The sequence below is a fragment of the Doryrhamphus excisus genome, chromosome 12 (assembly GCF_030265055.1).
Source record: "Doryrhamphus excisus isolate RoL2022-K1 chromosome 12, RoL_Dexc_1.0, whole genome shotgun sequence".
Classification (NCBI taxonomy): domain Eukaryota; kingdom Metazoa; phylum Chordata; class Actinopteri; order Syngnathiformes; family Syngnathidae; genus Doryrhamphus; species Doryrhamphus excisus.
The window spans coordinates 13,035,841-13,062,866 of record NC_080477.1 but is presented as its reverse complement, the minus strand read 5'-3'; the positions used below and the strand labels follow the sequence as shown (position 1 = coordinate 13,062,866).

General features: G+C 39.8%; 2 protein-coding genes across 6 annotated transcripts in view; both read left to right on the top strand.

Annotated features, from left to right (window-relative positions):
* The window catches only part of tcf12 (transcription factor 12), a 69,346-nt gene extending 54,996 nt beyond the window's left edge, over positions 1-14,350 (top strand). For 3 of the 5 annotated variants that reach the window (XM_058088824.1, XM_058088827.1, XM_058088826.1), the window contains 8 exons: positions 3,787-3,860; positions 5,184-5,255; positions 5,684-5,875; positions 7,947-8,055; positions 8,145-8,295; positions 9,450-9,679; positions 10,399-10,553; positions 12,188-14,350. In XM_058088824.1, coding sequence (XP_057944807.1) covers positions 3,787-3,860; positions 5,184-5,255; positions 5,684-5,875; positions 7,947-8,055; positions 8,145-8,295; positions 9,450-9,679; positions 10,399-10,541 — 971 coding nt within the window. In that variant the 3' untranslated portion in view covers positions 10,542-10,553; positions 12,188-14,350. The remainder of the gene's footprint in view (positions 1-3,786; positions 3,861-5,183; positions 5,256-5,683; positions 5,876-7,946; positions 8,056-8,144; positions 8,296-9,449; positions 9,680-10,398; positions 10,554-12,187) is intronic. The other 2 variants (XM_058088825.1, XM_058088828.1) reach the window with 1 other exon arrangement.
* A 2,637-nt stretch (positions 14,351-16,987) lies between these two features.
* Positions 16,988-27,026, top strand: part of cgnl1 (cingulin-like 1) — a 31,047-nt gene continuing 21,008 nt past the window's right edge. Inside the window, exons 1-6 of the mRNA XM_058089170.1 lie at positions 16,988-17,139; positions 21,755-23,369; positions 24,199-24,293; positions 25,934-26,036; positions 26,407-26,508; positions 26,679-26,815. Of these exons, the coding sequence (XP_057945153.1) occupies positions 21,807-23,369; positions 24,199-24,293; positions 25,934-26,036; positions 26,407-26,508; positions 26,679-26,815 (2,000 nt within the window). The 5' untranslated portion in view covers positions 16,988-17,139; positions 21,755-21,806. The remainder of the gene's footprint in view (positions 17,140-21,754; positions 23,370-24,198; positions 24,294-25,933; positions 26,037-26,406; positions 26,509-26,678; positions 26,816-27,026) is intronic.

The following is a 27,026-nucleotide window of genomic DNA, read 5'->3' as shown; positions in this document are numbered from 1 at the left end:
CAGTCTGTTCTAGAGTCAAAAATTTTGACATCACATTTTTAACATTCTTTACCGTCATACAAAAGTTAACTACTGAATAGTTACAGAAGGTAACTACTATGTTGGAATTTGTCGTACTCAGCATGCAATTTGACTCTTGTATGCTTCACTGCTCTCCATTTTGTTGCATTACACTGGATTCAATTTCGAGTTCATTCTGTACAGATAAATAAATAGAGATTATCCGTTTTTCCAATAGTATCGTATTTCAAATTGCAAGCATATCTGTCCACCAGTGGGGGCATGACAGAAAGTAATTGAGCACCACTGGACTATTGTAATTGTCTAAGCTTTGTGTACAACTGGGCAGATAATCCACTTCATTCAGTCTGTTTTAGGGCTGTGGTGTTTCTCCAAAATATTTGTCAGTGAATATGAACAGCAAAGAGAAGAGAGGGTGTGGAGCAGATTTAGTAATCTGCACATTTTACTTAGACACCATATTATGCTAGCTGTGCAAGATACCCCAAAGTTGACAACAGTTCCCCTGCATCTTGAGTCACTACCTGACTTTTTGGGTGCTTCTTCACCAGATGGATTCCTGCTGGCGACATCTTTTGCCCAGAGCTTTCATGCTTGTAAATCTAGGGCTGTCTGACACATACTGTTTGTATAACAGTTCTTTTTCCTTAGATTTTTTTTTTTTTGCAGTGATTGAAATGTTAATGACAAGCCCCGGAACAACAATGGAAATGAAAAGTACTGAGGCTATGGCTTTTGAGCTGCTTAAAGGTTTAAAAAAAATGTTTGAAGTGGTTTTGAATTACATCAATGAAAAGCTCTTGATATTTACTTTTTGGACAGAGCAAAAAACAGTGTCGGGTTTATGAAAGTCAGCCTGTGGCGCTTAATAGTAATGTGTTACACATATTTTTACTCTTAGCTTGAGTTAACGCTTGTTTTTATATGGAAAATGTGGTCAGTATTAACTTGATACACAAGAGACTGTAAGAGAGAGAAACGGGGAAGCCGCTATGCAGGAAAGCCCAGTGTGTTTGTTTTAATGGACAGTTGTGTCATGTATGGTAATAGACTGGTGACAGCTGTCTCTACCTATGCTCCCCTCATCCTCAGCTGTTGCCCTGCCCTGTAGACAGCTGTTCCCCAACACACACACACGGCTGCAAATGGTCTCATTTATCTGCCAGCGGGTGAAAAGTGTGGCTGTGACTCAGCAGACTTAATGTTTGACCCGTCTACTGTACATGGGTCGTAGTGTAGCTCGGAAGGATGCCAGTGGCACTCAAATGTCACGTATACAGTCAGATACATATTTGTCTTGTGAATAAACATTTAACACAACATTTAACACAATTCCCATGTAGAACAGTACGCTTTAGATCAGGGGTCTCAAACTCAGGGTCTGGGCAAGGCTGGACCGCCTCAGGTTTTCCAAAAAAAAAAAAAGCATTTATTAAAAACAGAAAAATATACAAACTTTTTCAGTGCTTTGGTTCTGATTTTCTACAATAAAAGCTCTGATAAAGCATTCCACTGTTCTCAAATATCTTAATTTTTATTTTTCTGCACAAAATAAGATGGAAAAATAAATAAACAAATAAGAACAAAGAAAAGTAATAAATAGTAATAAATAAAGTAATAAATCAGTAATAAATAAATATAATAATAATAATAATAAAACGGCAAAAAATAAAAACTTAAGAAACCACATATAGTTGGTGGGTAGACAAATTATTTTTTTCAGATTAAAATTAACAAAGCATTATTAGAGCCCTGTAGACATGACAAAACACGACTATAGTCACATTTATACTCTTTTTATTTGCAACATATTGCGCAACTGCAGGGTCTTGAGACACATGCTAACTCGCATGACGGTAGCCTTCAAGTTATTTCCTTTAAACTTAAATAGCCAAAAACTTACCACTTCCACACAGATAGGGAGGATAACTATTAACAGTTATTTAACCTTTAACATGAACATTAATCAAACGTAATATTTTTTTCTGGGTAAATGATACTATACAGCATCCATATCAAACTTGCGCGGGCCGCACTAACATTAAACTTTCATATCAAGGCAGGGGCCTCAAACTAGTGGCCGCGTGTTTGAGACCCCTGCTTTCGATGTTTGTGTAATTAACCCTGTCGTCTTTCTGTAGCCCTTGGTCAGTAGATTCATGCATGTGGTTCATCTCTCACCCATCTGGCGACAAGATGAGGCCCCACTCATGTTTTTTTTTTTTCCATCCTTTCTTCTGAAGTCTTTTATACCAAGCGATGACAGAGTACGACGTGTGAAATAAGACATTTACTGGAACATTTGAAGGACATTTTGTTTGAAACAGTTTTAAGGACCCCTTATTAACTGTACTGGCACGTAACATTTGAATTAATTATATAACCATCAGAGATGAAAGTGACTTAACCGCAGTTAAAGTAAGATGTTGAAGCAATATAATCCCCTTATCTTGTGCCAAAATGAAATACCGTAAATCAATTGGATAAATAATAAATACATACACGAATTAGCTGTTAAATAATTAATGAAATAAAACATTTAATGTAATGCTAATTAGTATCAATGAATTTATTTCCCCAACCCTTTTCATATGTATTTTATTTGTATTTGTTCATGCCTTTTAAATAAATAAATGGACAATAACTCCCCTTCCTGTATTTAATTGGCTTAATAATTAATTCAATTTGGTACATTAACCTCAGTATATCTTTACAATAGGGCTTGAAGGGAAAAATATATATGCTTTTTCTGATTTCTTGTGTTAAACGATGTCAAAGTTTCAGAAAATGAGGTTTACGCATTTGGAAGTGAGCCCTAAAAGAAGTTTGGGATGGCTGAAAACGCTAGGTTTCAAAATGCATGGTAAAGCTGTGTCTTTGTGATGTCACAGAGGCGCTCTGCTTTCCCCACCCTTCCCCAAGCTCTCCTTCTCTGTTGACGAAACAAGCTCAGGCAGAAGTTATTGGATTTGGTGATTCCCAGCAAGAGAAAAATATTTTCATCTGTCAACAGCATTTCACACGGGACTGGTTTTGTGAACATGAACGTGAAATATCCAAATAACTGTTGCCGGAGCCAGAAGCAGCGCACTCTCGCCCGGAAAGGTGCATTCATTTTGGATTGGCTTTAAAATTGATTCTCAAATCAAAATAACGCTATTTGAAGATATATCATTAACAGCAGCACTGATGTTGTACTGATATAGTATCATTATTTAGCATCATCCTATGTTTCCAGACATTTGCTGACAATAAGAAATGACAGAAAACATCACAAGCTTATGTAAAAGCATGCACTTTATTGAACCTCCATGATTGACACATTGCCTTTATCACCAACCCTGACTAATGCCATTCGCAAAAAGACAATAAAAAAATTTGCATTTTAAACAGAATTATGAGGTGGGAAAGAAATTTGTTACAAATCTGATTTGTCAATGCTCATATTCTTCTCCTTCCTTTCTCTAAACAAGCTGGAGATGGAAGTGGGCGTTAGACAAACACCCGGCCAGCTCATGTGTCGGGGTTGTTGCTGAGCCGTTGGCAAGTGATGCAATTGGGTTCTTAATGATGAAAATATCCCCTGCAGATCAAGTCGACACCAGGAAATTGGAACGTCGCCGTGTTATGACTGCTATCATGCGTGTCGCTTATGTGTTTGTGTTGGTATTGTCAGTGAAGCAAGATGAAGCCATGTTGATGTGAAGCGGAAGCAGCTGCATCACTTAAGAATCGGTCTATAGTACACCTCTGTCTCTTCCTTAGGTACCAACCAGTGGCCTCGTGCTGGTGGACAGACCCCATCTTCTCCAAATTATGAGAATTCGCTTCACTCACTGGTAAGCCTCTTTTTCTTCTTCAACTGGATGTGATAGCTCACTTTAGAGAAGTTACCAAGCTTGCATGACAATGAGATCCCTGCAGATGATGACAGGGAGGGTCGAAGGATAACCAAACTGAACAATACCTGTCCCTTGGGGTGTGCCATCTGTCCTCTCCTCCACCAGTCGGGATGGGGTTGGGGGAGGGTTTCAGTTTCAGGGTGCTGGTGGCAGCTACAGTATATATGCTGAACTACTTATTTTGTCAAGGATTCCTTTGCTGCCATGAGCACACATATAATTTAATCAAAGAGACATACTGTCTTAATAAAAGTATGAGTTTCCAAGTAGCTGAGTTAAAATTGACTGAGGACTTTGGAAAGCCCCATGACTTGGACAATTGAGGCTGAGCAACTGTCTAAACATGCCAGTTGAGGATTAGATTACAGATGAAATGACTAATAGCTAATGGATTGGGACACTCTTGGTCATATAACACAATGCTAGAACTTGGCCGCAAAGCCAACAAGTTTCCATTTACTTCACTTGACTTCAAACTATTTATAAAGAGTATAGTTTTATCACATACTACAGTATTAATTGGCCCTGTACCCTAGAAACCGCCCATGAATGATACGAATGTAGGTACCGCAGTACACATTATATGAATGTTGTAAATACAGTAAACCTCGGATATATCGGACTCGGATATATCGGAAATTCGCTCACAACGGACAGATAAAAAAGAACCAATTTTTCTGTAATGCATTTCCAATAAAAATTCATTGCATATATCGGATTTTCTATAACAGATTTCGCCTATTTCGGACAAAATCTCCAGTCCCGTTCCAATGCATTTCCATTAAATTTCCCTCGCATATATCGGATGGCCGCATCGTGGCGCTCCGATTCGCCGAATCGTGACAGGCGGCTATATGACGTCATTTGCAGCGTTTGCCTGCGCGTCCAGGTACATTGGAAACATAGTCAAGGAAGTGCCTTTTTATAACGGATAAAATCCGATTTACGCATATACCGGATATAAATCCGATATATGCGTAAAACGGACATTTTCCAGTATACGCATATAACGGATTTCGCTTATATCGGACAAAACCAGTGGGAACAATGGAATCCGATATATCCGAGGTTTACTGTATATGGTGCTCAAAAAAAGTAAACACCAGTGTGATAGAAGATTTTCAGAACATTTTCATCCTTCCAAAGTGATTGGTCAGCAGATGTGAGCAAATCCTGTTTCTTCTCAAGTACTACAATCTCTCTTCTCAGGGCATTTCTCCTCTTTTCATAATCCTATTCTTATTTATTTGACTTTGCCAGAAAAACAGAGTTCATCAGCAGTTACATGAGCATCTTCAGGATGCCATGTCTTTCTTAAAGGATGTCTGTGAGGTACTACTGCCCTTTCAGATAGAGCTCTCTTGTCTATTACATCCTCCATGCGTTGTCCCCATTTTTAAATGCTCTCACAAAATCAACTTGCTCTCATCGTTCCTCACCGTGAACTGCAGCTTTCATTTTTTTTTATTGCCTTTGTTGCCATATTTATATATTGTTGTCTTATTAGCCATTCTTGTTTGCCGTAATCTGCTCCATTGCCAATGTTAAGTCCATGCTATGTGAATACTATTCAGTTTCACACACAAGTTGATGTGATCATGTGCTGAAATTTTCTTTATCTTCACTTTTCAAGTCCACACCATCCAATCACTGTTTTCAATATAGGTCCTAATGTGCTTATACTAAGCTGCTCTGTCCTTCTTTTTCTCTCCTCTCACACACTCTGACCTTCCACTCTACAATCCCCCTGGTGTCCTCAGTCTCGAATGGAGGATCGCCTGGACCGACTGGATGATGCAATCCTTGTACTGAGGAACCATGCAGTGGGCTCCACCACTAGTCTAGCTAGTGACATCCACAGTTTGCTAGGACAGGCACAAAACGGGCCAATCTCAGCCATCGGAGCAAGTTTCCCTGCGTCTGCGTTGGCTGCAAGTCGAACAGCTGCCATGGTATGAAGACATCATGCAAGATTTAAATTGTTCCATTTGCTTAATTAAGATATTGTGTTAAGTTCTTGGAACACATAAGAAAATACAAACACACAACGAAAAAATATTCCATTACCATGTGATGAAAGTACACTTCACATGCAGAGCAGTCGAGTTAATCCTGACATATTTTCCTTAAATGTAATTGCTGAGTCCTTCCAAGTTATTTACTGAGTTTGTATGAATTAGCATTTTTTAGTTTGTCAGTTCTTTTTATTTGCTGGTTATTAAGCACTGAGCTGTGGCGGTGACTGCAAGATAGAATTTACTGCGTTTGCACTAACACAGCACTTCCTGGTGGGAAGAGCTCCCCTTGGACGAACTCGCCAGCTTCGGCACAGCCACAGGCGTTTTAGTCAGGATGACACCCCCCCCCCCCTTTTTTTATTGCTTCTTTTTTAACAAGCAAGGAAATCTGAATGCTTGGGAGCGTGCGTCTGCGCCCAGTGCCTCCACCCAAAACAGAGGTCCTCAGCTGTATGGTAATTAGGCCCAGCCAAGAAAATGGCAGTCGTTTTTTCTTGCCAGGCCCCTCACCCCCTCTGTTTAGGCACCTGTTGAGAGTGCGGTAGTGATTAGCGTAGCACTGAGGAAGGGGAATGGGTTAACAGAGGCCAACAGTGACAGGGGATTACATAAATAAGCCTTTGGAGAGAAAAAAACAGTGGAGAGATACCCTGCAATGTCAGTGATACTTTTCTGGTGTTTATTTGCAAATATAAAGAGAATGAGAACATATGGTGAACATCTGAAGTCATTGACGACTTTGTACGGCATGCTGGGTGTTTCACTTATGAATGTGGACACAACAACAAGGATATGTCCTAATTGGACAGGCAGCTTTTGAAAGCGAACACCAAAGAAATATTCTCTTTTTAGACATGCAAAACAGTCTTGGTTGTGGTTCAAGTGTTGAAATTGGTAACATGAATGACTCAGAACATTTCGAGATGTTGACTGAGAGCAAAATCCATTCATCATTTTTCTATTCTTTTTTCTATACTGCTTGGTCTCATAAGGGTCATGGGTGAGTTGTAGCCTATCCTTGCTGATTTAGGACGAGAGGCAGGATACACACCACTGGTCACCAGTAAATCATAAGCAAACAGCCATGCACACTCACATTCACACGTGTGGACAATTTAGAGACTACCGGTTGACTTAACATATATATGTTTTGGGGACTGTGTACATGGAGAAAGGTTTTCTGTCTTTTTTCAACAGAAAAATATAACATTTATGTTAGAATGGAATGGAATGGCCTTTATTGTCATTATACAAGATGTACAACGAAATTGGAGAGCTTCTCCTTTCAGTGCAGTAGTCAAGTTTAAAAAACAAAAAAAAGTATATAAGGTAGAGTAGAAAAGACAATTTAACAAGATATATACAAGATATCCAAAATATACACATAGTATTGCACAGGAGCATATGCAGGAGCAGATATATTAATTTTAGTGCAATTATCAATGGGTCTTATAAATAATGACTGGTGTATACAGATGAGTAAAGTCACATATGAGTGTATTTTAATGGGTTGTTAAATAAATAAATATGATTGAGGTAGTAACAGAGGCAGTGATGGAAATATTGCACATTTGCATTATGCTAATGACCGGGTACGTTGTATGTATGTTGCAATAAATGTGCCATCTTTTTTAAACTAATGTTGGGCATTTTATTTCAGCGTACATCACTGGCTATTGGTTTAGAAGTAATACAATAGTAGAGCATTGCAGTATGCTTGGTATCCACTTTTAATTCCTGTGGTGTGTGATTCTACACTTTTATTTGATGTTGTTGTGCATGGATGCTTTAAACAAATATGGAAATGTGCATGAAATGGGAATAGGATCAATAAGCTTTGCTTCACCGTACTCCTTTTCAGTCATTTGGAATTGTAACAAGTATTTCAATGTAAACTGTATGCAAAATAAATGTAACCATTTACCATTTTGTTTGCTGCTGTATTGTTTTATGTAGAGGATGTCAACTTCCTGTTTTAACAATGCATCTCCTGTTTTTGTTGCAGGGTTCTGCTCATGCTGATGACGCTGCTAGCCTGAACAGCCACGGAGGCCTGCCAAGCGCCGGTTCTACATCCAGCACAGAACTCAACCATCAAGTTGAAACGTTTAGAGGTCCGATGCTCACCAACATTTTTTTTGTGCTCCTTTTTATGACGACTAGTCATCTTTACTTACCTTCTTATCTTCTGTTCCTGCTACAGGCTTGGCTGGACAAGTGGCCGCCGCGTTGGAGCTGAAGATGGAGAAGCAGGACAAGGATGACATGAACGATTGCCTCTCGGGTGATGACAAGTCAGACGATGAGAGTGACAAACGAGATCTGAAAACACCTCGGGCTAGCACACGAACAAGGTAATAATACTATTTATAGTGTTGAATACTTAAATTAAATTGTTAAATTGTTTTTGTTTTTCTAAAGACAACAGTGCAGGAACAATGTCGATTTGAAAGAATTTGTACTGGTGTAAATGGTCCAGTTAGCGCCACATTTTGATTATTCACATAGTAGCCGGTTGTTAATTAATCTCTGATTAGTGCGGGGTCAAAAACATTTACATTAACAGCTGTGGCTGTTGGTCTTATTAACTCCAGAAGATGGCAGTAGCTGCATTTGAAGTAACATGAGTGGTCAGCATCCAGCAACTTTATCTACCTCTGCATGTGCCTTAAAATGTTGGTTGCACTTCTCACTTTCCATAATGTTACAAATACAACAATCATCAGCGGTATTAACACTCAGTGAGCAGTTTGCTGTAAAGAAGAGTATTCTCGGATGGAAACCTTTCACATTTCACCAGTAATGCAGCCTTTTTGTAACAAAAAAGGTTTTGGCTATAATTATAGCATATATGGTATCTGTATCATTTTTCTTGATGGTTTATTATATAGCTATACATAATTATTATACAGTCCATTTGAGATTCGTGTAATTTTTCAGTTTTTTATTTTTAATAAATTGGCAACAATTTCCCAAAAAATTATTTTCACATTGCTGTTATGGGGTGTTTAGTGTAGAATTTTTGAGAAAAAATGTATTTAATCCATTTTGGAATAAAGCTGTGACATTTTAAAAAATGTGGTAAAGGTGAAGTGCTGTCACTGTACATAATCCATGAGAAAATGTTGGTATTATTAATATTAATTTCTCTCAAAAGGTCTAAGATCTAATTTAATAATAATGGTGATCATAGCAATTATATTTGTTTACTATATGCTATTATTTAGAAATGTATACTAGTATTCTGAGTATTATTATTACTATTATTATTATTGTACAGCTATTAATGAAATATTAACTTGGTAAAAAGAGGGCAATACAACATAAATAAAAAAAATATATATATATACAATAAAATATTGTCTTTATTGCCTACTATATGGATAAAGGTATTGAGAATTAGTTCTTACAGTTGTAACAGCCAGAGGTCCCATTATGTTTTTGCCATAAATTATACGTTATGTACACCGTATGTGACTAAGTTGTGATTAATTGTTGTGTCCCGCAGCATCACAGAGGACGAAGACCTGAATCCAGAGCAGAAGGCAGAACGGGAAAGAGAGAGGAGGATGGCCAACAATGCTCGGGAACGCTTGCGAGTGCGAGACATCAACGAGGCCTTCAAGGAGCTGGGTCGCATGTGCCAGTTGCACCTGAAGAGCGAGAAACCTCAGACCAAACTGCTCATCCTCCATCAGGCCGTGGCCGTCATTCTTAGCTTGGAGCAACAAGTCAGAGGTCAGTTTCACAGTGAATGCTTCATCTTACTGGTACAAATAAATATTCCAAGTGATTCTTAAATTTATATTCCGTGTAACTGTGAAGCTGTGTACACATTTTAATAGTGAACAGTTGGTCACACTTCCTCTGCTTGCCAAATCTTCCAAAGTATGTCCTAGTTTTTCATCTGTCTGTCCACTCTGTGCTCTGCTCCCTTTGGCTGCAGCTTCAGCTGAGTCACCTACAGTTGACAAGTTTTTGCTCATTCCATTTTCTTTCACGGCCAGCTGGCTCACAACGTACTCCTGTATTGTAGCATTAGTAATAATAATAATAATAATAATAATACATTTTATTTGTATAGCGCTTTTCAAAATACTCAAAGACACTTTAGAGAAGAATGAAGTTGAAAAAAGCAAGTAAACAGAATAGAAGACACACCAAAATACAACATTCATTGGTTAATACACAGCTAAAATATGAGTAAAAGCGGGGCGGGGCACAGCAGTCAGATATAAAAAGTTAGATATTAAAAACATATTTAAAGAGGTGGGTTTTGAGTTGTTTTTTGAAGGTGGGAAGGTCAGGGCAAGCATGGAGTGAATGGGGCAAAGAGTTCCAGAGGGTGGGGGGCAGCGACGGAGAAGGCTAGTACAGGTGGTAATGAATATACTAAAACAAAAAATGAAAGGAAGTGAATAATGTTTGAATTATCTTTTGACTGTCTGTCTTTACAGAGCGGAATCTGAACCCCAAAGCGGCCTGCCTTAAGAGAAGAGAAGAGGAAAAAGTATCTGCCGGCTCCGGTGAGGGCCAACAAGGTCACACGGGGGTCCACCCAGGTTTGACTGACACATCCAATCCCATGGGCCACCTTTGAGGCGTTTGACAGGTACACAAATCTCTGTGGTTTTTAATTGTCAATGTAAATATCTGTAAAGATCCTTGATGTCTTTAAACTGTCTTTGTCACCAACAGTCCGTAAGTCAAAGCTAGTGTGTTTTATGACATGAAACAACAACAAAACATAACAGCCCTTCACATTGGACAAAGCTACAGTAGGACTAGGTAACGTGTGGACATTTAACTTGATAAATCACTACATTAATCAAACGACATGCCAATTTCTTTACTTTTGATCAACCATGTGATTAAACATCTCCCAAGAGGTGGCGGACAAACTATAAATGAAAAGAAATCATTTGTCTGATTTGTCTGTTTCTGATCAAAAAATATTGATTTCAGTGGATATAAGAAGTGAACATACCGTGATGAGACCGTGATAACATCATTTAAAAAATTATTCCACCTTAAGTGTGACCTTGGTTTGATATCTTTGCGTCATGAGCTCCATATTCCGTATAAGTTGTCCTTAGTTTCATCTGTTGAAAGAATCTGATTCCACAACATTTTGGGTGGATGCACTTGCTACCCACAGTAACATTTAGTGGTGGTTCCATCATGCTGTGGGGCTGTGTGGCCAGTGTACTGGTACTGGCGATCTTCTTCAAGGTCGTATGGATTCCAGTCAGTATCAGCAGATTCTTGCCAACAGTGTTCAAGAATCAGTGACAAAGTTGAAGTTGCACCAGGGATGGATACTTCCAATGACCCTAAACACCACTCTAATTCTACTAAGAGGTACAAGTACAACGTTCTGGAATGGCCATCTCAGTGGTGTGATTTAAAGCGGGCTGTCCATGCTCAGAAACCATCAAACCTGACTCAACTGGAGATGTTTTGTAAAGAAGAATGGTCAAAATACCTTAAAGGTCTGAAGGTTTGGAGTCTGGACCCTCATTGGAAGCTATAGGAAGCATTTAGAGGCTGTAAAAAGGAACATCTCCGAATTATGATGTCATTCTTCTGTTGGGGTGCCCAAATTTAGGTACCTGCCTACTTTTGTTTAAGTAATTATTGGACACTTTGTGTAAATCCTATAAATTCCATTTCACTTCTCATCTATCACTGCGTTGGTCTGCTATATGATATATTTAACTGAAATGGCTGATTCCAACAAACAGTGATTTATAAAGGAAAATCTTGAAAATGATCAGGGGTGCCCAAACCATTTCATACCACTGTATTATAAATTATGGCTAAAGATTTGATATTATGTCAAATGTTCAAATACTATTGAGAGCTACAAACGAATAATTGTAAATGCAAATACTGGACCTAACTGTACTATGTCAAGACACCTTTTTCTTATATTATTCTTTTAATTAATCATTCTATCAGTCTGTTTGGGCTTTCAAAAACACCCCAAATCTCTCATATATTAAATGCATTTCTCTTTAGACTAAATGGATTTAGGTCTGGGCTTTAGTTGGGCTGTTCTAAAACTGTAACCCATAATTAAAGTAAACCAAAGCCTGATTCTGTCCCCACCATTCTTCCTGATGGCTATGCACCAAACCTTTAGTAGGTGTGTTCACTGTTTATATCCACTATACAATAAATGTGCTTTTCGTGTTTTTTGATGACAAGAGGACCACTTCTGATGCTGTTATTTCCTTCTCTCAGACAGATCAGAGAGATCCCCAACATTTAGTCCCGTCTGTGAGATGGCGACCTGGCCTCCCAGTGATGCAGGGGGGAGCTCAAGCTCTGTTAACACCACTTTGGAGGAGAAAAGACCACAGGAAGTGGAACCACAAGACTATAACACATATCCAGTCCCGAGACTGACGAGGAGCCCAGCGGTCCATGTGCAGATTACTCCCCCCAAATTAACCGCGCTGAACCTAGAGCACATATCACGCATATCTGCATGGAGCGTGTTGCTTCTGAACAATCAGAGACGTTGCAATCTCCTCCGACTCCAAGCGGAAGTTGTCTCGTGCCTAAACTGAATTGACGAATGCATTGTAACACCAACTTTTTTTTTTCTCTCTTTCTATTTATTATCGTAATGAGCTCAAAGTGTATTGTCTAAAGGGAAAATATATACAGTAGAATTTCATGCAGCCTTTCAGTTGACCTATAGTTTGCCACTGTCGTTCTTAAAAACAGAGCACTTCAGCCTGGTAAGTCTAAATGAGGGGGAAATTTAATTTATTGTCTATTTTAGAGGCATGTTTATACAAAATGGAAAATGAGCAAAACACTAAAGCACCCCGCCCATCAAAAAAAAGATAGCATCTATTTATTTTTATATTTTCTTCCTTCTTCCACCTCACACAAGTTTGTTTGTTTAGTTTTAATCAGGATGTGTGTGTCGACTATGCTGATGGGACAAACCAATGGCAAACTCTAGTTTTACTGAAAGCTCCCATTTCATTATTTCAAATTACGGATTGTTTCCTTAGATGAGGAAAAAAAAAATACAAATCTCATCCGCATTCCCTGCATATTTTTAGTGTCTTAACTAAAGGAAAAGGGGACTTCATTGCCTTTGGCGTCCTTTGCCATAGAGTGTTCTATGTAAGAAGTGACATATTCATGCAAATCCTGTTACAGTATGTTTAGTTGCTGATATAGTCCCAGCTTATAGTTTTTGTTTCCAGCCGTCAATTTACCAGATTGCTTAAAAAACAAAAAAAACAAACGACGACCACTTTTTCTCCTGGCCTGATTATCTTTTTTCTTCAAACTTTAAAAAGCAGGTATACATTTGTGTTATTGTTGTTTGCTTATTTGTAAACAAGTCACTTCATTCAGCTTCTATCATCGCATATATTTTGCTACATCCTATAACAATAAGACAGACTTGATATTTCACAAACGTTGCTGAATTATTTTTAAAAAAAAGGTCATTTTTTTCATTGTAAGCAAATAATGAACAAAGTAAGTCTTGTGTCTTTGGTTATGGCTTTATTTTTGTATGTTTACTTATACGTGTGCATGTGTTATTTTTCTTTGGTCTTAAGACTTTGCTTTATATTCCAATTAGTTAATTGTATGTTTTGTTGTACCCGTCATTATGTACATTGTAAACAAGGCCGCCACATTCAGAATGGAGCGCCGTATTCTGTGCAAAAAGGGACTCAGTTTCAAATCAAAGATGCCACAGCAAAAGTTTACATTTGGAATCTATTTGTATTTGTGTGTCCACTCTCTGAATGTGGCCTTGTTGTTCATGACAGTATTCACACATGTGTATTCATCTTTATGGACTTCCTGCTTCATTTCCTTCATTTGATATTTGCCACGTTATACTTTGCTGTATGCCCAGACACTTTCCCTTGTATAATATATGGAACGCAGAAAATCAAAAGGAGGGGAAAAAAACCCATTTGGCTTATTTTTCACTGTAGTTAGTCTTTTATACAATAATACCGTAAGAATATTTCTTGAACTCTAAATATTACTCTTTCTAGATTTTTGAAAGCAAAAGTTTTGAGTAAAAAGTTTCTTACTTTATTTTACTATATTAGATAGTAAAATGTACGGTTACTTACCATGACGTCTTTGTTATTACTGGAAATTTCAATCTGCTTCTCGGGAGCACATGGCTGCTCGAATGATGGAGTCGTCGCTAAAAAAAAAAGGCCTCACTATGAGCCCACCATTCATTTTACAAGTCTTAGTTGTTGATTGAGAACCATTTGTGTCAAAACTTAAAGGTGTTGTCAATGCACATCACAAAAAATGAGGCAATGAGAATTTCAATTTTCTGTCTTTTTTCAACAGAAAAAAACGTGTATATAACATTTATGTTGCAATAAATGTGCCATCTTTTTTAAACTAATGTTGGACATTTTATTTCAGCTATTGGTTTAGAAGTAATACAATAGTAGAGCATTGCAGTATGCTTGGTATCCACTCTTAATTCCTATGGTGTGTGATTCTACACTTTTATTTGATGTTTTTGTGCATGGATGCTTTAAACAAATATGGAAATGTGTACAGTGTACAGCCAAAAATATGATTGTCCCAAGACCAGCTGGGATAGGCTCTGGCTTTCCTGAAAAATTGACATATTGGTGTTTTTTTTCTTTTGTAATTCATCAAAAAGACAAAAAAATAGCTAAACAAAAGGTGGGAGTGATGCAGTAAAAGTGTTTGCTGAAGGTGTCTGCGTACATCTCCAAGCTCAGTCCGCCACTTGTCCCGTGACCAAGATGAATGAATCCCGAAAGGCTCGTGAAAATGTCTCTCCAAAAGCTGGATGTGTGCCGTGCTGTAAATCACAGGCGTGGTGCATCTGCGTGGAATTATCACTCTCCAGATGTGAGCACTCCTCACGTCCGCCGAGGTCTGAGCCCACATCCGCTCCCCAAAGTGCTGACTGCTGCTGTCTGCCCAGAGATGCAACGTTAATCACCAACGTCACATTTCAATACTTTTTTTTTTTTTCTGCAGAGGAGGGTGGGTGGAAAAAAGGGAACATGTGAGAGTGTTGGACTGTAGGGTGTTCAGATTTTCTGTAGGAGTGGGACCACCATGTCTGCAGGCTGACTTCCTGTCATGGCTGCTGGGCCAGAAAGTCCTTGGCTCGCATCCTCCAAGACTGACGAAAGAGTCTGCTGCTCCCTACAGTGAGTGTATTAGCCTGTGTATTATCACTCTTTTCACAGTGCATGTTTGATTTCATTCTCCAATCTAACATAATAATTCAAAACTGGGCTTTTTTCTGTAAATCATAGGACTTAATCCCACCACGTTGTATGGACCATCCATTTTCCACATTCAGGGTCATTGTTGAGCTGGAGCCTATCCCGGCCAACTGACACTGGAGTGATGACATGTCAACCTCGGTGCAGAAGTGATGTGTTTGCCACGAGGCCTTCCACATGTCATCCCTGTGTTTTAGTGGGTAGCACCGTGGTTTGCACTGAGCATGCCCGGAGAAACCAGCTGTGGGAACGCACCATGAGAACACAGCTCTCATTGTGGGTTGTTGCTCTGTAAGCCAACACAGTGGCACACAGCTCAGATTAAAGGCTGAAGGGGGGGTGGGGGGGGGGGGTGCTGTCACTCTCTGTGGTCACTAATACTAACTGTAGACCACAGCAACGACACAGGGGGAAGCCCACACGCCACCTTTAATGCATTTCTATGAGAGATAGACAGATATAATCTACAACAATAATCCATCCTTCCATGTTCTATTCTATTCTTGTCCTGGAACCTACCCCAGTCCGCACCCACACAAGCATGAAACATGCAAACTCCACACAGAGATGCACAACAAGGATTCAAGTCAGGCAGTGTGGCTACTTCTAGTTCACCATGCTGCTGCCTATAATACCACTAATATTACAAATAATGGACCAGTACAGGGTGTACCCCACCTCTTGCCCACAGTCAACTGGGATAGGCTCCAACATACCCCGCAACCCCAGTAATACAAATAATAATACTTATAATTATTATTATTTATTGAAATTATTATCGGGGTGGCTAGTGGTTAGCGCGCAGACCTCACAGCTGGGAGACCAGGGTTCAATTCCACCCTCGGCCATCTCTGTGTGGAGTTTGCATGTTCTCCCCGTGCATGCGTGGGTTTTCTCCGGGTACTCCGGTTTCCTCCCACATTCCAAAAACATGCTAGGTTAATTGGCCACTCCAAATTGTCCATAGGTATGAATGTGAGTGTGAATGGTTGTTTGTCTATATGTGCCCTGTGATTGGCTGGCGACCAGTCCAGGGTGTACCCCGCCTCTCGCCCAAAGACAGCTGGGATAGGCTCCAGCACCTCGTTAGGAAAAAGCGTTAGAAAATGAATGAATGAAATTATTATCATTGTGTTACTAATAATGTAAAATGGTGTGATCAATTAATCATCTGATTATGAATTGTAATTAATATTGTGAGACAGACAGCATTTACACATACAATATTTGTGTTCTCATCATTACTGCTACTGCGAGTGCTATCAATATTTTTATGATGTGTATATTTTAATTTGTGTTGCGTTCACTGCTCCTCACGCCAATGCGGATACGTTATTTTCCACTAGATGGCGATCTTGAGTTTAAAGACATGCAGCAAAGGCAACTAGTTGAACCACCACCAAACTTTTAGGTATCTACAAGTCTGAAATGATTTAAAATCATATTTCATCGCTGATTATGTGATCTTCATAGCGCAATACATCTATTTTGTCTTTATTATAAATATTTACAGGATCAATACAGTTTTTACATTTTTGGATAATAAAGCAGTATTCATGACAAAAAGAAGTAAAGCAATTGTCGTGTACAGTAGTAGAACCACGGGTGTACGCTTTCTGAATCCTAATGAAGTCATCAGTGGTTGAGGCTGGGCTGGGTCCAGTTGGTCCAGTTTGTCTTGGTGCTCCACGACCCAGGGTTCTCAGTGGGTGGGTCGGTGCGCTTGTTTCAAGAGGCGGGGCGGGCCGTAGGCGGGGCGGACGTCCTCCTCCTCCTCAAACTGTCTCCCTCAGTTTAGAAGCACTGCGATTAATGAGTTGGCAAACTACGACACTTTGCTAACCGTATTAAAATTTGACAAACATATATAATTATCTTCAAATACCCGGGGAAAAGTCAAGAAAACGACTGCTGTTGGTGAGTCGGGAACACTTTTCACTGATATTCGGTTTGTTTTGGTCGTTAAAATCAACAAGTGGCGACAAAAGCTGATTTCACGTCTATAAAAGCTTTACATTGTAAATAAGATAAAGAAAAGTATTGTGGAGGAAATGTCAGGTTTTAAACAAGATCAATGGTGGCTGATGAGTTTGATGCCACCTGTTGCTCGGAGCAGCGATGTTAAACGTGAACATAAAAGTGCGTCAATTCAAATGTGCTAGTGCTAGAACTCAAAATCTCTGCTAGTGTTTTAATCCAAGTGATTTAATAGTTTCAATTTATGTTCATTTACCGCTCCTCCTCGGCAACACCCAGTTACGTAAGTTTTTAATATCTTTCCCCGAGTGTAAATCCTTGCTGCGGTCTTAGCTCCACTTTCTTTTAACATTCACTACAATTGCGCCTTTTAGGACTTTTGTTTTGTTCTGGTGGCTCAGTGCAGGTTATCAGTATTGTCAGGCCAGACAATGGGGAGATAAACGTGCTCTGTCAGATGAAAAGCTACAGGACTTGACATCCTAACCTGGGCCCAATGTTGACCTATGGGCCGTGAAGGCAACACAGCATCTATGCAGCACTCTACTACACTACACTGTGGCTGCTGGAAGGAATATAATATAGTCTACACAGCTGTTGGAGCTCTTGTGTGTCGGATGCATGTGACACTTTGCGTGAAATGCCCTATTGTGTGATACCCAGCATCAACAGCACTCACCCTCCTTGCCAGGAGACCTTTGGGGTTCTTTTTGGGGGGACTAGTTCTAAAAACATGACCTGCACTCTTTCCCAGTTATAAAACGCCTATATAATAATTCACACATACTGCTCACTGCAATGGTAATGTTGATGAGTTAGTTTATTTGGAACATGCATAAAAAAGTAATATTGTTCATTATTTGATGTACACAATTGCACAATGTCTGAAAAGGAGTAGGAAGCAGCAATTACTAATAGTAGTTTGCTGTGGGGCTGCACGGCGATCTAGTGGTTAGCGCGCAGACCTCGCAGCTAGGAGACCAGGGTTCAATTCCATCTCTGTGTGGAGTTTGCATGTTCTCCCCGTGCATGCGTGGGTTTTCTCCGGGTACTCCGGTTTCCTCCCACATTCCAAAAACATGCTAGGTTAATTGGTGACTCCAAATTGTCCATAGGTATGAATGTGAGTGTGAATGGTTGTTTGTCTATATGTGCCCTGTGATTGGCTGGCCACCAGTCCAGGGTGTACCCCGCCTCTCGCCCAAAGACAGCACCACCCGCGACCCTCGTGAGGAAAAAGCGGTAGAAAATGAATGAATGAATGAATGAATGAATGAGTTTGCTGTGGCCTACAACATGCCCTGTATCATCAGAGTCGTTTCTAATATTGTGACTACCTAATTAAGCCGCATGTGAGCTCACAAAGAGAGAACCAGCGCTCAGTATGATGCAATGTAATACACAGCACTATTGGCTGCTGTCTTTTCATCACCATTGTTGATTTGTTACTTTGCAGGACGATGCAAAAAGTCCCCAATTATTCAAAACTTCAACAAGCTGGCATAAGCCCAGGATGAATCCATAAATATTGGCATGGCTATGGAATTTTGATCCCTTTTGCTAACAATACAAATAGGACTACACATAATAAAGTCAGGGTTTTTCCACAGTGAGCCTTCCTTCAGAGGTTGAGGGCTTGATGACTTCCCCAAAAGAGCATTTTCAGGGCCATATTCTTTGCACATCCCGGACTGATTACTCACTCGCTGTCAGAACTAAAAGTGAATTTATTTTGCCATGGATCATAGCTGAACTTACCTTTGTACGTGCTGTGAATCATCTGAAGTCTTCTGGAGCCTCCCAGGAGGGGCCCACGTCACGCTTTGAAATCCCCTCTAATAAGTGATCGTTAAAAGGGACGTGTTCACGTGTTCCTGCTGACGTGACACACATACATATGCATTAGTTATGCTTGTTGTCAACCATTGACAGCAATTTGGCAAAGTCTATCTATTAATGTTAGGCTATACTTTCAATGAAAGAATCAAGAACATGAATGTAAATTGTTGATCACATTTCTGAGACTGCTTCTGTGTACCATGGCCATGCACTGTGCATGGCAATTTTTGTGCAGTTTAATTCATAATTGTGAGAAATCTAGGCATTTGTTTGTACAATCTGTTTTTTTGCGACTGTTTATGACCTTCTAAATTCAGGGTTTTACGTTATTAGAAACTGGTAGACATGAAATAACAGCCATATAGTCAGCGTTATAGTCATATTACCAAATATAGTGGATACAATCAGAGAAAATACGCAAAATAAGACCTAATGTAAATGAAGCTCATGCTTGTGTGTGTTGCAATAATGGTATTCCAGATGTGTGGCCAGGAATTGAAATCGGCGGTTCAGAGTTTTGGCTGGCCACAACGGGAGCCTGTTTTATTATTATGATTATGATGTTATTATGCCTGTTGTGAGATAATTCAAAACTTCCATAAAAGTCGCAAAATTCGAACCACAATGTGGTGAGGGGGTGACTGTACAGTAGCTGTCAAAATGATGGACACGCCTTCACGTTAAATAGCATGAGGAAATGTTTCCAAAGTTTTGACTGGTACTGAATATGCAAGTGATATGATGCTGATCCAAATTACAATGTCTAGTTGGCTTTCTTTACAAACTCAGCTGTAGAGCACAGTCATGGTCCTGCTGGTGCTCTCACTTTGACATCTCTTCTTGCATACCTGCATGTAAATTTGAGGGTTTATAATTGGTATTATAAATGAAAGAAAGCAACCTTGGTGGAGCTCAGCGTCTTCCACAATGGATCTCATTGGATTTTGCAGGGGCATCTAATGAAAGCTTTGTGATTCTGTTTTACTGCAAGACTGACAATTTGATAAAAAGGGGGCCTGTTAAAACTACAGTGTGATATGTCTTGCCTTGGTTGGCCTTTGTTGTCATCCTTATCAGGAGCCTTCGTCCTGGCCCATCATATTGTAGCATCAGGTAAATAGGACACTATCAGCAAGGCAAACAGGAACTTGCTGAAAGCCTATTGTTCAAAGCAACACATGTTCCCTGCTGATGGCTTTGTCTCTTAGGACCTTCCCAAGCATAGATACTATACCGTATACCTGAGGAACATTTAGGTTCCTTCTTTAGTATTTGTACACAATTTATTGGCTGCCATGTTGACAACCTGGCCCTTATTATAAATGGCAGGCTAGTTTACATTTAGTTTCCACTTTTCTCTGAGATCTTTCCTATGCAAATTCTAGTTTACAATACAGTCATCCTTGATTTATCACAGTTAATTGATTCCAGACCTGGCTGTGATTAAAAATAATGTAAATATAAAAATTATATATTGTGGTTGGGGGCACAAAAAACCTGTTTACGACCTTCTAAATACAGTATTTACATTATTAGAGCCTCTAGCCATGAAATAACATCCCTATAGTCATTGTCACATTTATATTACCCACTATAGTAGACATCATAAAAGAAAATAACTCAATAAATATACATGAATATAAACCACAGTTGCTACAGAAAATTTACTGACACAGAGCGAAGAGTGGACATGTCTTTAATTTGTATTTTCATTCATTTAGCAATTTTTATGTTTGAAATGCTTAATTTAGGCCAAGAATTTGTAAAATGTGCTTAAATATGCATTTTCTTAAAGAAATAATAGGCTGTTTCCACCCATGAAGTAGCATAAATCTTTATTTAAAAAAAAAAATTGTGATAGAGTGAAGCCGTGAAATTTGAACCTAAAAGTGGTGACTTTGACTCATACCTGTGTGTTTTCTCTTAAACTGTCTAATCTTTCTTCAATATAAGTCTTTGTAAACATTGTCATACCAAGCCTGTTAGTCACTCTCATAGTTTTGTTCAAGATTACCTGGTCATACAGTACGTGTATGCTGTTTAAAAAGAATGTGCCTCATTTTGAGTCACAGATGGTGAAGGTATCATAGGTAACTTTTTGGTAACAAATGCAGATTGCATGAAATACAGCAAGGCTCTAATGCTTCATCAGAACAAAGAAATACAGTAGTTTGGTTTGGTTTCTGAAAATGTGGCCCCTTGAACAATGTAGTTGAATCACCTTGTTCACAATATCATCTGATTTCCATGGAATGGAATAGAATGGCCTAGAGCTTCTCCTTTCAGTGCAGTAGTCAAGTTTAAAAAAAAAAGTAGAGTAAAAAAGACAATTTAACAAGATATATACAAGATATCCAAAATATACACATAGTATTGCACAGGAGCATATGCAGGAGCAGACATATTGCAGATATATGAATTTTAGTGCAATGATAAATGGGTCATAGTGCAAATAATGACTGAATATACAGATGAGTAAAGTCACATATGAGTGTATTGGGTTGTTAAATAAATAAATATGATTGAGGTAGTAACAGAGGCAGTGATGGAAATATTGCACATTTGCATGATGCTAATGACCGGGTACGTTGTATGTCTGAGTTCAGGGTGGTAATGGCTCTTGGGAAGAAGCTGTTTCTCAGTCTGCTTGTTTTTGCCTTGATGCACATGTAGATAATAATGCACCTAACTAATACATCCTCTCTGTTTTTTTTAGAGAAAGGCAAACTGATCCAGGAAGAGGGATTTATTTTCCTTCAGCATTCCTGATGGAGTCATACCAAGTGACTAGCATTCCCAATAGTGGACCACAGCGGGGCTACATCCAAACATCTCGCACCACCCGGCTCCACAGTAATGCCGGTGGCACATATGGTCTGAGCATCCGAGTCCAGGGTATAGACGGACATCCCTATGTTGTTCTAAACAACCAGGACAGAGGTCCTCAGCCCTACATTGACCCTAATAGTAATGACTACATTGACACAGAAGGCTCTTTTATTGAGAACTACCAAGAATATGATTTCCGAGGAGACAAAGAGGGTGGACCCAAGAACCCCTTCAAGGAGTACAGGTCCCAGAAGATGATGCAGAATGGCTCCTCAGATTCACAAGCAAATAAAGCACAAAACCTTCTGAATTTTCAGAGGCATCCTGAGATATTGCAGCCTTATGATCCAGAAACTAACTCTCTAAACTTCAACAGTCTACCTTCACGTCCAATGTCTCTGGCTGAGACTGGAACTCGGTCCTCATCCACTGTATCTGCGCCGTCCCACACCAGATCCAGATCTTCTAGTCTAGACCGTAACAAAGCTTTCGCAGAATTGAACAAAAGACAACTTCCATCTCCAAGCCTGACTGATGCTTCAGGGCAAAAACCCAAATCACCTTCTCAGGCTCCCACCCAGCTTGCTCAGCTGCAGAACAAGTCCGAGCCACAGGTGGCTCAGCCGCAATCCAAAGCTCGTCTCTGCAATCAGAGTCCACCTCAGTCCAAATCAACACCTAAAGGTTTTCCCCAACCGTCCGCCATGTCTAGTTCCACGAGTGAGCATAATAAAACATCATGCAGATCCCCCACATCATTGAGCAGTACCAACTCCAGCCTGGAACGCAAATGCCGCAAGCCAGATGTCCTTCCGCTGAGGAGGTCTGACTCCAGTGGACCTGTCCTTCAGTCTACTTCTCGCTCTCGCCACTCCTCATCATCCTCCACATCTAAACTCCATGTGGATGAACAAATTGGCGCCCTGTACGCAGACACCATCAACCGCCACGAGAACCGGCGCTACATCCCTTTCATCCCCGGGTCTGGCAGAGACATTGACACACACCACATCCCAGGTGTTGATGAGCTTATTGAGAAGTTTGACAGCAAAGATGGCAGCCACCATCGACGGGGACGGGCCGGACGAAGAAACAGGATCAGTCCAGAGGACCGGAAGCGCTCTCACAGTGTGGATAGCGCCTTTGGACGTACTGACGCATCCAGCCCATTGGATCAGTCCAGCCGTCGTCGAGGCACATCCATGGAACACGTCTTACGACCCTCACAGCTCCGGTTGCAGAGGACAGCTGGGAATCAGGACGCCTGGTACATGGTCAACTCAACGCCACGGTCTCGTGCCACCAGTGAACCCGGCTCTCCCCAGAACACCATGTCTACAGGTGTAGGCTATATCCAGGGATACAAAAAACCCCAGAGCCATTCGTCTGTTGCCGTGCTCAAGAATAAAGACACAGTGGATAGTGTGTCTTCAGGAGGCAAGCTGTCTTTATCAAAGTCTTCTGCTGCTGACAAAAAGACTACCACAGACACAAATGTACAGGTAAATAAAACATATTGTCACTGTATTGTACTGCTTTTGGACAGCCTTCTGTTGGGTACAATGGTTGTAATGGTAATGGTTTTATTTCCTTTGAACATGCATCAGATTACAATTGAATGCATCACATAATCAGTTCCACATGTCCAAAAGGAGTAGGAAGAAGCAAAGCTTATTAAATTCTACCCCTCCATCTGGTACTTTTACAATCAGTTACATTTGTTCACTTCCTGCTTTCCTAATAAGTTTTTTAAGCTTTTTAACGTAGTCCTAGCATATAAGTGCTTCAAATTTAGTTCTTCCCTGAGATCATATTTCTCCTTTGTTGTAGAGAAGTATTGGATGACATTTTTAGGTAATTGGTTATTTTTAGCCTTATGCATTATTTTAGCTGTTTGAATATGAACTATATCAGCAAGTTGAAGTATTTGTGATTCTAGAAATAAGGAGTTAGTATGTTCTCTGTAGGCGGCATTATGAATTATCCTTACTACCCTTTTTTGCAGTACATTTAGCCAGTGAAGATTGCTTTTATAGTTATAGTTATAGTTGGTTTATTATTTTACTGACACCGCAGTGCCATCCCACACACACACAAGTTGGGCAAACCCAGCAGCTTGAGAGAAATAAAAACATTCTTTTCAAACCTGTTCAACTAACTTCAGTATACATTAAAGGCAGAGTGAGTTAACAGTCAAATTTATGTATTTTGTGTTCTTACTGTACAGTGTATGTCACTTCGAGTGATGTGTCATTATCTGCTCTGTGTATTACAGTTGTTGAACAGGAAGACTATTTTCTGACTTTTCTTTTGATTTCCTGTCCTGGTCAGGCAACACCGGATCTCCTGAAAGGTCAGCAGGAGCTTTCACAACAAACACACGAAGAGACAGCTAAACAGATTTTGTTTAATTACCTAAAGGACGGGTGAGTTATTATTACAGCTTGATCTGTTTCTGTTTTATGCGCCATTTTCATGAGCGATTGATACTGTGAAAACATGTCCTCGGATCTTTGGGCCAACAAAATGATCTTATTGTTCTTACTTTTGACAAATAGCACATTTTTAAGTCATGCATCATGGAGGGAGAAGTTGTTCTGTGGGAGTAGTCTTTTTTTATCATAGCTGGACTGTTTATGATAAAAGTGATGGAATGTGTTCTTCTTACCCACCCAGTCCGGCAATCCAGCTGTGTAGAGTTTTCATTTGTTTTGAAATCTCACTTTCTCCTCAGTGTTTTCCCTCAGCTTCAGTGTGCAGTCTTTGTGTTGCTTTGTAATCTGACACTTATTGACTGTCAAGAGAAGGCATGTCAGGTTAAGTTTGAACTGAGAAAAATATCAGTCTGTTCATTATGTTTCAAACAAAGTTTGTGAGAAACTGTAAATGAAATGTTACAGCAAATATAGTTTTGAAATTTTAAAAGCAAGCTTTTGCATGACTATAGAAAAAGAACAGGAAACTGTTTGGGTGTGTCAGAAATCATGTCAGGAATCACTGGACGGCAAAGGAAAGGAAACCAGATGGAGGTACAGCGGCTGAAACTGAGCTTCCTTCTCAAGGCTACAAAGATAAATATTCACAGCAAGCGGGTATAACAGGGGTTAAAGATGTGTTATCCAAATCATCTGCATGAAGGCAGCAGGAGTTTGATAGGCTGCTGTCTGCGCCACTGACCTAATTTATAGAAATAATATCACTGTTGTGTCACTGTTGTCACGAGAAAGTAACTTTAGATTTATTGATACTGATGGTTTTGATTCCACTGACTTTTCCGAGGCCTCCCAAAGTCGACACCAGAGGTCTATTTTGCTGTGCATTTTACAGACAGGCAGTCAATTGTCAATAGTTTACATTAAAGGTAAGGTAAATCTCTATTATCGCAAAAAAAGAGACTTGGACAATGTGAGCGAGGGAATTGCTGAATAAGAAGACATCACTTTGGGCATTATGATTAGTAATTAAAAAAATATCCAAAAGGTTACAGAAATTACTTGAGAATTGCCCCTGTCTTGCTCTAAGAGGTTTTGGAAAATTTAACCCATTCATGTGAATGAGACACTCTTCAATATACGCAACACACACATTGTTTAGGCCAGTGCTTCTCAAATAGTGGGATGGAGCAATTTTAGACGCAGGCTGATATAATTTTAATATTTTTGCTGACATCTGATATCAATATCAGAGCACTCTTAGTTTTGAAGTATTCTGTTAAAAAAATATTATTGTGGTTGCAGTAGACATATCGCTCATATTCGACATCATAAGCTTGTTCAGGTGTGTGGCTCAGCTAAATGTGTTTGAATGACTGAAGCTCCCCATAAAACCATCTAACAGCCAATGAATGATTCTGGTGCCACATAGTTTTACTGTTTATGCACTGACGTGGCAGATCAAAGCACCGTGACCCTCCCTAACCCCCTAACCCCCTTCCTAAGCTGGGAATTACTGCTTTCTATTCCCAGAACGACCACCACCAGGAACCAATGCCCCAACCCCAAAACAGAATTTTTTTTTTTCGTTTTACCTTCTGCTGACTGGCCTGTTTGTGTGTCTTTGTCTTCAGAAGCAACGATAATGATGAAACAACCAAGAGAAAGGTCAACCTTGTCTTTGAGAAGATTCAGACATTGAAGTCTCGAGCCACGACAGGCACTCAAGATGACAAAGTGAGATACTCTTTCTAGACTCAGTTTTTTCCACTGGCATAGTTTTAATATCTGCAGGTCTACAAACAATAGATAAATTGTGGTTTTAGGGCTACTGCCAACCTTCACTTATCAGTTCTACCAGAGCAGTAAAATCAATGGGCCAACTTCTTCAAATGTTAACATTTTCCTTCATTTCAATCCAATACAAACATTTTTGATCAGATCTTAAAGCAAAGGACCGTGAAAAAGGTGTGCACATTCTAAATACATCACAATACATGCTCTGTACTTTGGATTTGATGTTCATTTGGCGTCACTATTCTCCATGCAAACCTGCTAATATTACATTATAAGTTGTTACTGACAAACAAATGTGTTTCTCTGCCAGTCCTTGGGTCTGTCTGCACAAACCAAAGCTCTGCAGGAGCAGAATGCTGCACTGGAGAAAAAAATGGCCCAACTGAAACAACAACTGGAGGAACAAAGCACGGTAACAAGTCTTTTGTCTGTTTAAAATGTTTTTGCTTTGATCAGTGGGTTGGCGCTGTCTTTAAATCAGATGAAGGAAGAACTTACAGGCTGCTCCCTTGAAGCCACACAATGGGTTAGAAGTATAGAATATTTAGTATTAAGCCTGTATACATGTATCTTCCCTGTCAGACCCATAAGGCGGACAGCATGGCGGTTGCAGGTGTGAAGGAGCTGCAGCTGGAACTGGACAGGATTGCAGCAGAGTGCAAACGCTTGAAGGAAAAATTGGCTAAGGCAGAAGCTGAGCTCCAGACCACACTTGAAGAGTAAGCACAAACCTGGTTTCGATTGCGCTTGTCCTCACTAGGGTCACGCGGGTGTATGCTGGTATGCACATCACCTTTTACCTGCATATTGAATGAGAGATGGGAGGCTACGTAGGCTCTGGCGCAAAAACATGATGGCATGGTATATGTATATGTACATGTGTATACATATATGTATGCTGGTGAAAGTCCTTACTAATAGTGATAAAGT